The 16,778-nt window shown below is 38.4% G+C and overlaps 1 protein-coding gene across 10 annotated transcripts in view; it reads left to right on the top strand.

Annotated features, from left to right (window-relative positions):
• CPVL (carboxypeptidase vitellogenic like) overlaps positions 1-16,778 on the top strand; it is a 195,769-nt gene that overhangs the window by 148,467 nt on the left and 30,524 nt on the right. For all 10 annotated transcript variants that reach the window (XM_073009015.1, XM_073009010.1, XM_038004781.2 and 7 more), the window contains one exon: positions 11,956-12,138. In XM_073009015.1, the coding sequence (XP_072865116.1) occupies positions 11,956-12,138 (183 nt within the window). The remainder of the gene's footprint in view (positions 1-11,955; positions 12,139-16,778) is intronic.

A 16,778-nucleotide genomic window follows, 5' to 3' on the forward strand; every position in this document is an offset into this window, starting at 1 on the left:
GCACTCCAGTATAGGAATTTTTTTGTTTATCCTTAATAAAGAGTAATAAAAACATCGGTAAAACCTGCTCTTCAAGTTATAGGAAATCTTTAGGTCTGGTATCCTATTTGCCCTTCCTGACAGCTGTGGGATGTAGCTATTCCACTTTCTAGAGGAGAAGATTAAAGCTCAGAATGAGTAGATGACATATCCAGGATCACTCAGTGAGCACTGGTCTTGCGGGACTGAGGCAGGGCCAGAGGTCAAGACTTCTGTTTGAAAGTGTTGGCCCCTTTTATAAGGCTCTGCTGTTAGTTCTGTCCAGTCAGTGGCCTAGTGCAGTTATTTATGGAGTTCTAACTCCTCCATCCTAAGTCACAGTTCTAATCCATACGTAACATTTCATTTGGAAATTGTTGTACTGTTGTATACTTTATCATGCTTCAAAGGTGATAACAAGCGATAAAAGCTAACATTTTGAACATTCATTCTGTGCTTGGGATGCTGAGAGCTTTACGTGCATCATGTTTCATAAATTCTCCTGATTCATATGTGCTTTTCTTATACCCATTGTACAGATGAAGAAACTGAGCTCTAGATGGCTAACTCAATTAGGATAATACTGCCAGTTAGTGGCAGGGGTCAGATTCAAACCCAGCCATAGAGTTTATGCTCTTAACTATAAGCATATATCCTTCATGTCAAAGAGTCACACTTAACTTTAGGTTGGCCACTTGCTTGTGGAATTACAAATATAGAATAAAGCACCTGTTCAATGTGTTTTTACAGAGGTCCATGACCTTAGACAGTGAGGCAATGTGGAAGAGCACTTAGAAGCACACGGTTTGGGCTCAGGTCAATCTGAACTTGAATTTCAGTCACCTATTGGGGGATCATGGTACACTGACTTACCTCCCTGCACCTCTGCCTCCTTGTGCCTAAGATGGGATAAATAACACCTGCCTTCTGAGAATGCTGTAAAATGCTTAGCACAGTTCCTGGAACATAATAAGAAAAACAACAAGAGAGTCTTATTATTACTCAAAAACTTCCTTTTAAAAGCTATAGTCTTTACTACACTTTTCTAGCATTTAAGTGTGGAGAAATTCCATATGATTTTGAATTCCAGGCTTCAAAATGAAAAGTTCCTTTAAAAAAGTAATGCATGAATTTATGGCTCTGACTTTCAAGAAAAGACTGAGATGCTGCGGCTAATGCATGTAAAATTAGTAGTCAAGGGTGTCTTATTATTTGAAGAGCTTGAATACGTACAGTTCAGGTTTCTCCTGGCTGGATTTCTTCTACAATTGGCCTTTTTCTGAAAGAGTAAGATTGACAACCAAGTATTTGACACAAAAAGACCGTCCCTATATTCTGAAGGTTTATTTAGAAGTGCTTTGTCGAGTCTCTCCAATCATTATCCGATGATCAACTTGCTTGAGAAGGAGGAGGACCTAATACTCACTGACCTCTTATTCTGTGTCAGACACTGTGCTGGGAACTTGTGTACATGGTCTCATTAGTCCTCATTACAATTCAGTATAGTTCTTAGCATCCTCATGTCCGGAAAAAGGGCTGAAGCTCTTGGAAGTTACCCACATGTCTGCGGGTTCCCAGGTATGGTGTGTTGACATGCACCGCACTGGTCTGAAGGTGTATGAGTTTGGATTTCATGGTTTTCGTGACAGAAACAACTCTGGTTACTTGAAGCATGAAAAGAATTGATTGGAAGACAGGATAGGTCTCAGAATCCATGGAAAAATGGAAGAAGTGGGGTGAAGAAAGACAGCAGATCGGGGAAAATTCTAGGGATCTAGGAAGCAAAACTAATGAGCAGATTATCAGTGAACTCTGTGTCCCTCTGCCCGTGATTCCAGTTCCAGGGAAAGAGCATTTGGGTGCCTTTACTTAGGTCATGGGCTCATCCTTTGCCAGAGGAGGCAGGACATTGTGGTTGAGAGCTCCCACCAGGGCTATATCCACTGAGGGTATGGGTGACCCAAAGTACAGTTTCCAGGAGGAGGGATAGTGGACCTGGGCATGCAAAAGCAGCAGATGATCACTATACAGCACCACATGAAACTGTTAAAGAGCAGAATCCATACCCTGTAAATGTCCATCAATTTTATGGGGTACCAGGCACGGTGCAAGGCCTGGGGATGTAGCACGCACTCGGGGAGCTCCTGTTTTTAAGGCACTGCTGGTATTTCGCAGCTGTGTAGCAAGGCCACTCCCCACCAACTGTGAGTAATGCCCTCGCACACATCCTGTCCATAGAGCCAAAGTGAGAGGTGACTAAGAGATGTCACCAGGGCCAGACAAACAGAGCAAGATTGTTTCTGAACCAGAGATGTAAACTGTGTCTCTCATGCAACTAACTCTCAGCTTCCAGCAGCTTTTGGTAGCACTAAATGGTTAGCTGTGGGGAGTCAATAAACGCTTGTTGGTTGGAAGGAACTTAGCTCTTTACTTAAGGAAAAATTTTAGGTAGAAAGGTGGAAGTTGGGATCTAGGACTCATTTTGGTGCCTCACAGTATCACAGTTTCCATAACAGTAAAGTGGAGGCAGACAGTGAGACACTTCTCTTCCTGACCTCGTGAGGCAGTACAAGAATAAAGGCCTATGTACAAGAAAGCATGTTGAAAAGCAAGAAAGAATTAATAATAATAAAAATGCTTTCCTCATCTCTGCCTTTTGACAAAGAGAGAAAAAAAAAAAGATGCTTGTGGTCCAAGTCACTGAGCGCCATCTCTTGTAAATGCTTGAATTCTGGAATGAGTTTTTAAAGATTGTCTATGAACTAAAATTAAGCTTGTTACCTAGTTGTCATGAAAAAAAAAAAAATGAGAGCTGGTATGGTGGTATTTGAATTCATACAAATTATTTCTCTAAAAGGCTCATCTTTTGCCAGACTGAGGTGTCCAACCTCATAGCATCATTGTTCTTTTTTTTTTTCTTTTTTTCATTATAAAAGCATTCTAGGCTGGGTGCAGTGGCTTATGCCTGTAATCCCAGCACTTTGGGAGGCCGAGGGAGGTGGATCACTTGAGTCCAGAAGTTTGAGACCAGCCTTGTCAACATGGTGATACCCTGTCTCTACCAAAAATACTAAAAATAGCCAGTCTCATAACCTGGTCTCTAAATTAATTAATTAATTAATTTTTTAAGAATTATTTTATTATACTTTAAGTTCTAGGGTACATGTACACAACGTGCAGGTTTGTTACATATGTATACATGTGCCATGTTGGTGTGCTGCACCCATTAACTCATTATTTACATTAGGTATGTCTCCTAATGCTATCCCAACCCCCTCCCCCCACCCCACGACAGGCCCCGGTGTGTGATGTTCCCCTTCTTGTGTCCAGGTGTTCTCATTGTTCAGTTCCCACCTATGACGTGGTGTTTGGTTTTTTGTCCTTGCCATAGTTTGCTGAGAATGATGGTTTCCAGCTTCATCCATGTCCCTACAAAGGACATGAACTCATCCTTTTTTATGGCTGCATAGTGTTCCATGGTGTATATGTGCCACATATTCTTAATCTGGTCTATCATTGATGGACATTTGGGTTGGTTCCAAGTCTTTGCTATTGTGAATAGTGCCACAATAAACATACGTGTGCATGTGTCTTTATAGCAGCATGATTTATAATCCTTTGGGTATATACCCAGTAATGGGATGGCTGGGTCAAATGGTATTTCTAGTTCTAGATCCTTGAGGAATCTCCACACTGTCTTCCACAATGGTTGAACTAGTTTACAGTCCCACCAACAGTGTAAAAGTGTTCCTATTTCTCCACATCCTCTCTAGAACCTGTTGTTTCCTGACTTTTTAATGATGGCCATTCTAACTGGTGTGAGATGGTATCTCATTGTGGTTTTGATTTGCATTTCTCTGATGGCCAGTGATGGTGAGCATTTTTTCATGTGTCTGTTGGCTGCATAAATGTCTTCTTTTGAGAAATGTCTGTTCATATCCTTTGCCCACTTTTTGATGGGGTTGTTTGTTTGTTGTTTTTTTTTTTTCTTGTAAATTTGTTTGAGTTCTTTGTAGATTCTGGATATTAGCCCTTTGTCAGATGAGTAGCTTGCAAAAATTTTCTCCCATTCTGTAGGTTGCCTGTTCACTCTGATAGTAGTTTCTTTTGCTGTGCAGAAGCTCTTTAGTTTAATGAGATCCCATTTGTCATTTCTGGCTTTTGTTGCCGTTGCTTTTGGTGTTTTAGACATGAAGTCCTTGCCCATGCCTATGTCCTGAATGGTGTTGCCTAGGTTTTCTTCTAGGGTTTTTATGGTTTTAGGTCTAATATTTAAGTCTTTAATCCATCTTGAATTAATTTTTGTTTAAGGTGTAAGGAAGGGATCCAGTTTCAGCTTTCTACATATGGCTAGCCAGTTTTCCCAGCACCATTTATTAAATAGGGAATCCTTTCCCCATTTCTTGTTTTTGTCAGGTTTGTCAGAGATCAGATGGTTGTAGATGTGTGGTATTATTTCTGAGGGCTCTATTCTGTTCCATTGGTCTATATCTCTGTTTTGGTACCAGTACCATACTGTTTTGGTTACTGTAGCCTTGTAGTATAGTTTGAAGTTAGGTAGCATGATGCCTCCAGCATTGTTCTTTTAGCTTACAATTGTCTTGGCAATGCAGGCTCTTTTTTGGTTCCATATGAACTTTAAAGTAGTTTTTTCCAATTCTGTGAAGAAAGTCATTGGTAGCTTGATGGGGATGGCATTGAATCTATAAATTACCTTGGGCAGTATGGCCATTTTCATGATATTGATTCTTCCTATCCATGAGCATGGAATGTTCATCCATTTTTTTGTATCCTCTTTTATTTTGTTGAGCAGTGGTTTGTAGTTCTCCTTGAAGAGGTCCTTCACATCCCTTGTAAGTTGGATTCCTAGGTATTTTATTCTCTTTGAAGCAATTGTGAATGGGAGTTCACTCATGATTTGGCTCTCTGTTTGTCTGTTATTGGTGTATAAGAAAGCTTGTGATTTTTGCACATTGATTTTGTATCCTGAGACTTTGCTGAAGTTGCTTATCAGCTTAAGGAGATTTGGGGCTGAGATGATGGGGTTTTCTAAATATACAATCATGTCCTCTGCAAACAGAGACAATTTGATTTCTTCTTTTCCTAACTGAATCCCCTTGATTTCTTTCTCTTGCTTGATTGCCCTGGTCAGAACTTCCAGCACTATGTTGAATAGGAGTGGTGAGAGAGGGCATCCCTATCTTGTGCCAGTTTTCAAAGGGAATGCTTCCAGTTTTTGCCCATTCAGTATGAGATCGGCTATGGGTTTGTCATAAATAGCTCTTATTATTTTGAGATACATTCCGAATTTGAGATACAATACCGAATTTATTGAGAGTTTTTAGCATAAAGGGCTGTTGAATTTTGTCAGAGGCCTTTTCTGCATCTATTGAGATAATCATGTGGTTTTTGTCTTTGGTTCTACTTATATGCTGGATTACATTTATTGATTTGCATATGTCGAACCAGCCTTGCATCCCAGGGCTGAAACCCACTTGATCATGGCGGATAAGCTTTTTGAGGTGCTGCTGGATTCGGTTTGCCAGTATTTTATTGAGGATTTTTGCATCAATGTTCATCAGGGATATTGGTCTAAAATTCTTTTTTTTATTGTGTCTCTGCCAGGCTTTGGTATCAGGATGATGCTGGCCTCTTCAAATGAGTTAGAGAGGATTCCCTCTTTTTCTACTGATTGGAATAGTTTCAGAAGGAATGGTACCAGCTCCTCCTTGCACCTCTGGTAGAATTCGGCTGTGAATCTGTCTGGTCTTAGACTTTTTTTGGTTGGTAGGCTCTTAATTATTGCCTCAATTTCAGAGCCTGTTATTGGTCTATTCAGGGATTCAACTTACTCCTGGTTTAGTCTTGGAAGGGTGTATGTGTCCAGGAATTTATCCATTTCTTCTAGATTTTCTAGTTTATTTGCGTGGAGATGTTTATAGTATTCTCTGATGGTAGTTTGTATTTCTGTAGGATCAGTGGTGATATGCCCTTTATCATTTTTTATTGCGTCTATTTGAGTTCTTCTCTCTTTTCTTCTTTATTAGTCTTGCTAGCAGTCTATCCACTTTGTTGATCTTTTCAAAAAACCAGCTCCTGGATTCATTGATTTTTTGAAGGTTTTTTGTGTCTCTATTTCCTTCAGTTCTGCTCTGATCTTAGTTATTTCTTGCCTTCTGCTAGCTTTTGAATGTGTTTGCTCTTGCTTCTCTAGTTCTTTTAATTGTGATGTTAGGGTGTCAATTTTAGATCTTTCCTGCTTTCTCTTGTGGGCATGTAGTGCTATAAATTTCCCTCTACTCACTGCTTTAAATGTGTCCCAGAGATTCTGGTATGTTGTATCTTTGTTCTCATTGGTTTCAAAGAACATCTTTATTTCTGCCTTCATTTCATTATGTACCCAGTAGTCATTGAGGAGCAGGTTCAGTTTCCATGTATTTGTGCAGTTTTGAGTGAGTTTCTTAATCCTGAGTTCTAGTTTGATTGCACTGTGGTCTGAGAGACAGTTTGTTGTAATTTCTGTTCTTTTACATTTGCTGAGGAGTGCTTTACTTCCAACTATGTGGTCAATTTGGGAATAAGTGCGATGTGGTGCTGGGAAGAATGTATATTCTGTTGATTTGGGATGGAGAGTTCTGTAGATGTCTATTAGATCTGCTTGGTGCAGAGCTGAGTTCAATTCCTGGATATCCTTGTTAACTTTCTGTCTTGTTGATTCGTCTAATGTTGACAGTGGGTTGTTAAAGTCTCCCATTATTATTGTATGGGAGTCTAAGTCTCTTTGTAAGTCTCTAAGGACTTGCTTTATGAATCTGGGTGCTCCTATATTGGGTGCATATATATTTAAGATAGTTAGCTCTTCTTGTTGAATTGATCCCTTTACCATTATGTAATGGCCTTCTTTGTCTCTTTTGATCTTTGTTGATTTAAAGTCTGTTTTATCAGAGACTAGGATTGCAACCCCTGCCCTTTTTTTGTTTTCCATTTGATCTTCCTCCATCCCTTTATTTTGAGCCTATGTGTGTCTCTGCATGTGAGATTAGATGAATGGCTAACTAGAATAACCAGTGTAGAGCAGTCCTTAAATGACCTGATGGAGCTGAAAGCCATGGCACTCAAACTACCTGACGAATGCACAAGCTTCAGTAGCCGATTCGATCAACTGGAAGAAATGGTATCAGTGATTGAAGATCAAATGAATGAAATGAAGTGAGAAGAAAAGTTTAGAGACTAAAGAGTAAAAAGAAACAAACAAAGCCTCCAAGAAATATGGGACTATGTGAAAAAAACAAATCTACGTCTGATTGGTGTACCTGAAAGTGGCGAGGAGAATGAAACCAAGTTGGAAAACACTCTGCAGGATATTATCCAGGAGAACTTCCCCAACCTAGCAAGGCAGGCCAACATTCAACTTCAGGAAATACAGAGAATGCCACAAAGATAACTGCTCGAGAAGAGCAACTCCAAGACACATAATTGTCAGATTCACCAAAGTTGAAATGAAGGAAAAAATGTAAAGGGTAGCCAGAGAGAAAGGTCGGGTTACCCACAAAGGGAAGCCCATCAGATTAACAGCAGATCTCTCAGCAGAAATTCTACAAGCTAGAAGAGAGTGGGGGCCAGTATTCAACATTCTTAAAGAAATGAATTTTCAACCCAGAATTTCATATCCAACCAAACTAAGTTTCATAAGTGAAGGAGAAATAAAATCCTTTACAGACAAGCAAATGCTGAGAGATTTTATCACCATCAGGCCTGCCCTACAAGAGCTCCTGAAGGAAGCAGTGAACATGGAAAGGAACAACCAGTACCAGCCACTGCAAAAACATGCCAAAATGTAAAGACCATAGATGCTAGGAAGAAACTGCATCAACTAATGAGCAAAATAACCAGCTAACATCATAATGACAGGATCAAATTCACACATAACAATGTTAACCTTAAATGTAAGTGGGCTAAATGCTCCAATTAAAAGACACAGACTGGCAAATTGGATAGAGTCAAGACCCATCAGTGTGCTATATTCAAGAATTATTTTTTTAAAAAAACGATGAGAACACATGGGCACATGGGGGGAACAACACATACTGGGGCCTGTCAGGAGGGTGTTGGGGGAGGGAGAGCATCAGGAAGAATAGGTAGTGGTTGCTGGGCTTAATACCCAGGTGATGAGATGATCTGTGCAGCAAACCACCATGGTACACATTCACCTGTGTAACAACCTGCACATATACCCCTGAACTTAAAAGCTGAAGAAAAATAAATAAATCAATAAATAAAAAGCATTCTATGGCCAGGTTGCAGTGGCTCATGCCTGTAATCCCAGCACTTTGGGAAGGAAGCTGAGGTGGGTAGATTGCTTGAGCTGAGGAGTTCAAGACCAGCCTGGGCAACATGGCAAAACCCCATCTCTACAAAATATACAAAAAAATTAGCTAGGTGTAGTGGCGTACACCTGTAGTCCCAATAGGAGGATGGCTTGAGCCCAGGAGGTGGAGGTTGCAGTGAGCCAAGATTGTGCATTGCACTCCAGCTTGGGGAACATAGTGAGACTCTGTCTCTTAAAAATAAATAAATAAATAAATAAAAAGGGATTGTAACCACATTTGCCAAAAACAAAACAAAACAAAACAAAAACCTAGAAAATAGCCAATCTAAAACAATCAACCACAGTTCAAATAACTTAACTGTATTTTGATTTGTTCTTTCCCCAGGTTTGAAGCATTTTTGAATATGTGATAATTAGAGTACAAACAAGTGAAGTCTCAGTTTTTCATTGATTTTTTTCATAAGATAAACATTTTTCTGTGACATTGCTTAACCGTCAGTTTCAATAAGCTAAGCAGCCAGCTCTATAAGGAGTAAAAGAAGTCTCTAAAAGCAGTGGCTTTGCTCCCTTACCAGAGGCCTGCAGCTGACCAGAAAGGAAAGTAAGGACATGCGTGTTCAGGGCACTCTGTGGTACGTCGCTGGAAACCACCTCCAACCAGCTCTTTCCTTGTTCCTTGTTTTGTTCCAATCACTATTGACAAGGGAAGTGTAGCTAAAAGCTGCATTCATCTCTGTCTCCTCCCTCCTGTCTTTAGACCTTGTTGCTTAAAATACCAGCAAGCCTCAGGGTAGGTTTACTCCAGAGTGTCCCAGTTTTAGCACTGAATGTCTTGCTGGGCAACTCCTGTCCAGGGCAAACTGGGACAGTTGGTCACCCTACCAGGGGAGAAGTGAGATGAGTGTGCAGACATATTTGGCCAACCTGTCCCTGTCAGAGCTAAGGTCCTGCCTGGAACTTTTCTATCAGGATGTGGGTAGCCAGCGAGTGCCCTTGGGCTTCAGGACCACCTCTATGCCATGCCCACCTGCTTCTCATGCTCAGTCACTGGGTCCTGGGCTATCTCATCCACTCATCCAGTCTAGAGGCACCTAACTGGGATATTCCTGTAGGGGATCATGAGAATAAATGTGACATTTAGGTGAAAATAAGAGCTCTGGAATTCTTATGTTTAATGCTGGCCTGCCTTAAGCGTCAGCTTTGAAATCACTTCTCATGATCATTATTCTGGTTTCTTTTTTGTTGCATTTGACTTATGTGCCCTTCAGAAATACAAAATGGTTTCCTTGCTTTGCAAAGGAAGGGTTTCCATTTGTACCCAAAAGTAGACCTTCTATACATCGCCTGTGTGAGATTGTGCAGTTCAGCTCTTCGCTGTTTCTTGGTCCAGACAGTTGGTGCTCTTGTTATGATAAGTCTTGACTAACAAGAGAAACAACTCAGGGATGGTCCTCATTCCACGTCAGTTCAACATGTAATATAGTGCTGTACATATAAATTTGTTTTTGCTGTAACATGGGGACTTTGCTGTTGTCCCTTAAGGATGAAAAAAACATCACATTGATTTCAAAATATAGTAATGATTGTCAGTAAAGAAAGCTGTGGGAGACACATGAGAGATGCAAGCTGCCTATAGTGGCCATGAAGAGTAAAACTAAATGGATGCACTATGAATTTGCTGATTGATCAGCATCTTTTACACTGAATTCTAGAAGAAGAATCACTTTATGCATGATGATCTTTGCTAATCAGCTATAATCAGGTCTTCCTAGAATGGTGAAGTAATTAAACCTTGTTCACTGGTACTGATCATATGTAATTGTTTCCATACTGTTGGCCAAAACAACTATAGGAGGTTTTGCAGAGGCCATAAGTACTCAAGGTCTTTGAGGTAATTTCTCTGTATAAACAATGCAAATATTTTATGACTGGAGTTGAGCTGAATTTTTTTCACAGGCTTTAAATCTATCAGGATTTTCCTGTGGGTTTCTTCTTAGGGGAGTGGGGGTGGTGATGGTGACTGACTAACTTGAAAGGCCTCATGTTCCTGCAGTGGGGGCCCGGGGCTCTTTCATCTTAGTCTGACTGCTGTCCCACTGCTGCTTGAGGATTTGGAGTGTGTAAAAGTCCTGGACTTTTTAATTATGTTTGAGCCTTTTAAGAAGCCCGCACCATAAAGGGAAAGACGGAAACATATGCAGTGAAATATTTTATATCCAATTTGAGGATTCAACCAAAGGTCTCCACCCGGGCCAAATAGATCAGAGCCTTCAAATAGATCAAAGGTAGCGTGGAGTTGAGGCTGACCTCTTTGTTGGAGGTGGAGTGGCAATACTTTATGATAATATGTTAGTTGCATAGAAGTAGCATTAAAGTAGAAAAAAGGAGGGTATATTACTCAGATTTCTATCATCTAAATTAATTATTAACATTTTTCAAACTTTGTATTCCATATATGTGAATATGTGCACTGATTTTTATAGTTATAATCGTGATATACATTATATTTGACTTTCTGCTTTCATACGTAACATTATGTGATAAGCGTTTCCCACATTGCATCATGGTTCAATGAAACATTTTTAAATGGTGTTATAATATCCTATAGAATTCCTGTACTGCTGTGCGTTTACCTACTCAATTATAGGACTTCTGGATTATGTTTGAGTTTTTCATCATAAGACTCAATGAATATATATAATTTTTAAAAAATTCTTTGGACCTGTTTTCCTAGAATATATTCTGTAAGTTGAAATTACTGGGACAAGGAATTTCAACATTTTTAAGTTTGGGGGCAGAAAATTGGCTACTGTTTTTCTGAAAAGTAGAGCCATTTTATACTGTCCCCATTAGTTCTTCAACTTTATCAGAATTGGGAATTATCTGAATTCTTTTTACAAGCAAATTGAAAATTGTTTTAGGATTAAAGAAAAGAATTACCTCAGTGTTGTTTTTCCTATGATAACCATCAGTTTGACACACACAAAAAAATTGTATTCTAGGAAGAAAGAACATTCCTCACTGTTGACAAGCAGCTGTCATATTTTTAAAAAGGAAGTTTTACAAGTGGCATGGCAGGCATAGTTGCTTCCAATAAGAAACAAATTTGAGGCACCTGAATCTCTGTCTGCTGCTGCAAAAAAATTATACTTGCCACTGAAATCAGTGTAGGAGAGGAGGACAATATGGATTAGCAATACCCAAGAGAATGCTCAGCTTGCCAGTGACTGCAGTGCCTGAAGTTGAAGTTAATGAAATGCAGGCTTCATGAAAATCCTGGGGGGTGGTATTCCTTAGTTCCACTAAAATGTAACCACAGTCCTCTGTCTTAACATAGCCATAAATCCAAGTAAAACCTGTATATATGTATCACTGAGTAATACAACACAAATGTTTTTGCATTTATGCAGATTACTATGAAGAATGCAGTGGTAGAGACAAGGCTTGAGTTTATTTCAGATTGTTGTTGTTTATGGCTAACTAGAAGAAAATCTCAGAGAGATTCTTGTCTCTTTTTCTCTCTCACCGGCTCACTGTTTATACCTGGCTTGATTCATGAGCTTCACCTCCTGAATCTCACATTTGCTGATGGCTTGATTTCATTTCAGGTTCTGATGTACAATGGCCAACTGGACATCATCGTGGCAGCTACCCTGACAGAGCGCTCCTTGATGGGCATGGACTGGAAAGGATCCCAGGAATACAAGAAGGCAGAGAAAAAAGTTTGGAAGATCTTTAAATCTGACAATGAAGTGGCTGGTTACGTCCGGCAAGTGGGTGACTTCCATCAGGTAGGACGATGCTTGGGAGCAGGCAGGTTGTGGGAATGGGAGAATGGGATTGAAAATAAAGCCTGAATACCAGTGAGACATGGCCGACCTTAAGCAAAGCCATACAGCAGCCAGTGTGTGTCTTCTGTGGCCCTGCTTTCCACAGAGAAGAGTGGTCTGAGTTCATACATACATAGGACTAAATATAAAACCAGACAAAAGTTTAGGCATTGTTCAAGAGGTAAGGAGACAATTCATTAAAAAGATAGTGCTCAGTCCAAAGAGGCAAATCATTAATGAGAGAATTGCATTGTATTTGGGGAGAGAACTTGACAAATTGTAAGAGGAACTTTCAACACAATCTGTTCTGGCAAACGTGTGATCACATTTTTGTATTACATGTGGAGCCTCAGGACAAAATCTCTCTAGCTGATATCCTAGTGCAACCTCCACTTTGGGGTCAGATGTTACTCTCATCATCTTCCTTTCTTGTAATGTCCTCTTCAAGTTTTGGAATCATGGTTATATTGGCCTCATAAGTTGGGAAGTGCTTCCTCTTTCTGTTGTTGGAAACAGTATCTTTAAGTGTTAGGAGAATTCACTGGTGAAGCCATCTGGGTCTGGAGATTCTTTTGAAGGAAGGGTTTTGTTGTTGGTATATAATAAGTGTACACCTTTATAGAATACATGTAATATTTTGATACATGCATTTAATGTTAATGACCAAATCAGTGTATTTAGGCTATCCATCACTTCAAACATGTATCATTTCGTTATATTGGGAACATTTCAAATCTCTTCTAGCTATTTTGAAATATACAATATATCGTTCTTAACTATAGTCACCCTACTGTGCTATTGAACACTAGAATTTATTCCTTCTATCTAACTGTCTGCACCCATTAACCAATCTCTCTTCATCTTCCACCCATCCCCACTTCCCAGCCTCTGGTAACTATTGTTCTATTCTTTACCTCCGTGAAATTAACTTTTTACACTCCCACATATGAGTGAGAACATACGATATTTGTCTTTCTGTGCCTGTCTTATTTCATTTAACATAATGACCTCCAGTTCCATCCATGTCACTGCAAGTGATAGGATTTCATTCTTTTTATGGCTTAGTAATATTCCATTGTGTAGATATGCCACATTTTTTAAATCCATTCATCTGTTTAAGGACACTTAGGGTGATTCCATGTCATGGCTTTTGTGAATAGTACTATAATAAACATGGAGTGCAGATATTCCTTTGATATACTGATTTCTTTTCCTTTAGAAAAATACTGAGTAGTGGAATTACTGCAGCATATGGTAATTCTATTTGTAGTTTTTTTAGAAACCTCCATATTGTTTTCTATAATGGTTGTACTAATTTACATTCCTGCTAATAGTGTATGAGTTCATTTTCTCTGCATCCTCATCAGCATCTGTTATTTTTTGTCTTTTTGGTAATAACCATTCTAACTCCAATGAGATGATACCTCATTGTGGTTTTAATTTGCATTTCCCTGATGATTAGTGATGTTGAGCATTTTTCCATATACCTGTTGGGCACCTGTATGTCTTCTTTTGAGAAATATCTATTAAGATCCTTTCCTCACTTTTTAATGGTATTATTTGTGTTTTGTGCTCCTCAGTTGCTTGAGTTCCTTGTATATTCTGGATATTAGTCTTCAGTCAGATGGATAGTTGGCAGATATTTTCTCCCATTCTACAGGTTGTCTCTTCACTGTATTGATTGTTCCCTTTGCTGTGAAGAAACTTTTTAGTTTTTGTCTATTTGTCTATTTGTGGTTTTGTTGCCTATGCTTTTTGGGTCTTAGCCATAAAAGCTTTACATACATGAGTGTCCTGAAGTGTTTCCCCTGTTTTCTTTTAGTGGTTTTACCATTTTGAGTCTTATGTTTAAATCTTTAATCCATTTGAGCTTATTTTACATGTATATGGTGAGAGATAGGGGTTTAGTTTTTGAGCTTATTCTACGTGTATATGGTGAGAGACGGGAGTTTAGTTTCATTCTTCTGCATATGGATCCCAGTTTACCCAGCACCATTCATTGAAGAGGGTGTCCTTTCCCCAGTGTATGTTCTTGTCAGCTTTGTCAAAGATTATTTGGCTATAAATACATGGATTTATTTCTGGGTTTCCTATTCTGTGCCATTAGTCTATGTGCCTGTTTTTATACTAATACCTTGCCATTTTGGTTATTATTGCTTTGTAGTATATTTTGAAATCAGGTAGTGTGATGCCTCCAACTTTGTTCTTTTTGCTCAGTATTGCTATGACTATTTGGGGTCTTTTGTGGTCCATGTGAACTTTAGAACTTTTTTTTTCTATTTCTGTGACAAATGCCATTGGTATTTTAATAATTATGCATTGAACCTGTAGATTGCTTTAGAGTCAGTATGATCATTTTAACAATGTTAATTTTTCCAACCATGAGCATGAAATGTCTTCCATTTGTTTGTGTCCTCTTCAACTTCTTACATCAGCATTTTATAGTTTTCCTTATACAGACCTTTCACCTCCTTGATTCAATCTATTTTAAGGTTATTTATTTATTTTGTAGCTATTGTAAATGGGATTGCTTTCTTGATTTCTTTTTAGCTAGTTCATTATTAGTGTATAGAAATGCTAGTGAGTTTTGTATGTTGATTTTGTATCCTGCAACTTTACTGAATTCATTTATCAGTTCTAAAAGTTTTTTGATGGAGTAGTTTTTTCTGTATAAAAGATGTGTCATTTGCAAAGAAAAACAGTTTGACTTGCTCTCTTTCGGTATGAATGCCTTTTGTTTCTTTTTCTTACCCAATTGGTCTGGCTAGGACTTCTGGTACTATGTTGAATTGAAGTGGTGAAAGGGGACATTCTTGTCTTGTTCCAATTCTTAGAGGAAATGCTTTCAGCTTTTCCCTATTCAGTATGATGATGTTTGTTGTATATGGCCTGTATTATGTTGTGGTATGTTCCTTCTATGCCTGATTTGTTGACAGTTTTTATCATGAAGAAGGTATGTTGGATTTTATCAAATGTTTTTCTTAATCTATTGAGATGAACTTACGGTTTTTGTCTCTCATTCTGTTGATGTGATGTATCATGTTTATTGATTTGCATATGTTGAACCATTCTTGCATTTCTGGGATAAATTCCACTTGATTATGGTATATTATCTTTTTGATGTGTTGTTGGATTCTGTTTGCTAGTATCTTGTTGAGGATTACATCTATATTCATTAGGGAGATTGTAGTTTTCTTTTTGTGTGTATCCTTGTCTGGTTTTGGTATCAGGATGATAGCCTTGTAGAATGAATTAGAAAGAATCCCCTCCTCTTTAATTTTAAAGAATTAGTTTGAGAAGAATTTGCGTTAGCTCTTTCCTGAGTTTGGCAGAATTTGGCAGAAAAGCCATCCAGTCCTAGACTTTTCTTTGTTGGGATAATTTTTATTACTGATTCAATCTCATTATTCTTTATTGGTCTGTTCAGGTTTTCTATATCTTCCTGGTTCAATCTTGTTAGGCTGTATATGTCCGGGAATTTATCCATTCCCCTAGGTTTTCCAGTTTGTTAGGCTAAAGTTGTCCATAATAGTCTCTGATGACGCTTTGTATTTCTGTGATATCGGTTGTAATGTCTCCTTTTTCATTTCCAATTTTATTTATTTGAGTTTTCTCTCTTTTTTTCTTGATCAGTATAGCCTAGTCTAGTTTATTGATTTTATTTATCTTTTTTTAAAACAGGCTTCTTTGTTTCATTGATCCTTTGTGTTTCTTTTTAGTTTCTATTCCATTTAGTTCTGCTCTGATTTTTATTATTTCTTTTGTTCTAATTTTGGGTTTAGAACAAAAGATACTGGGTTTGGTTTGTTCTTGATTTTCCAGTTTTTTTTTTTGTTTGTTTGTTTGTTTGTTTTTTGAGGCGGAGTCTCGCTCTGTGGCCCAGGCTGGAGTGCAGTGGCCAGATCTCAGCTCACTGCAAGCTCCGTCTCCCGGATTTACGCCATTCTCCTGCCTCAGCCTCCCGAGTAGCTGGGACTACAGGCGCCCGCCACCTCGCCCGGCTAGTTTTTTGTATTTTTTAGTAGAGACGGGGATTTTCCAGTTTTTAAAAGATGCATCTTTAGGTTGTATATTTAAACTCTCTACTTTTATTTATTTATTTATCGATTACTATAAACTTCCATCTTAGCACTACTTTTGCTATATCCTATAGGTTTTGGTATTTTGTGTTTCCATTTTCATTTGTTTCAAGAAATTTTTAAAGTTTCTTCTTGATTTCTTAATTGATTCAGTGGTCATTCAGGAGCATGTTTTAAATTTTCATGTATTTGTACAGTTTCCAAAGTTTTCCTTGGTACCGATTTCTAGTTTAATTCCATTGTAGTCTTAGAAGATACTTGATATGATTCTGATTATTTTACATTTGTTGAGGCTTGTTTAATGGCATAACAAATGATCTGTCCTGGAGAATGTTTCCTGTGCTGAGGAGAAAAAAATGCATTATGTAGCAGCTGGATAACGTGTTCTGTAAATATCTGTTAGTTCTATTTTGTCTAAAGTGCAGTTTAAATCTGATGTTTCTTTCTTATTTTTCTGTGTTTCTTTCTTATTTTTCTGTCTAAATGATGGCCAATTCTGAGACTGTTTGTTGAAGTCCTCAA

Source organism: Chlorocebus sabaeus, chromosome 21, assembly GCF_047675955.1.
Source record: "Chlorocebus sabaeus isolate Y175 chromosome 21, mChlSab1.0.hap1, whole genome shotgun sequence".
Classification (NCBI taxonomy): Eukaryota; Metazoa; Chordata; class Mammalia; order Primates; family Cercopithecidae; genus Chlorocebus; species Chlorocebus sabaeus.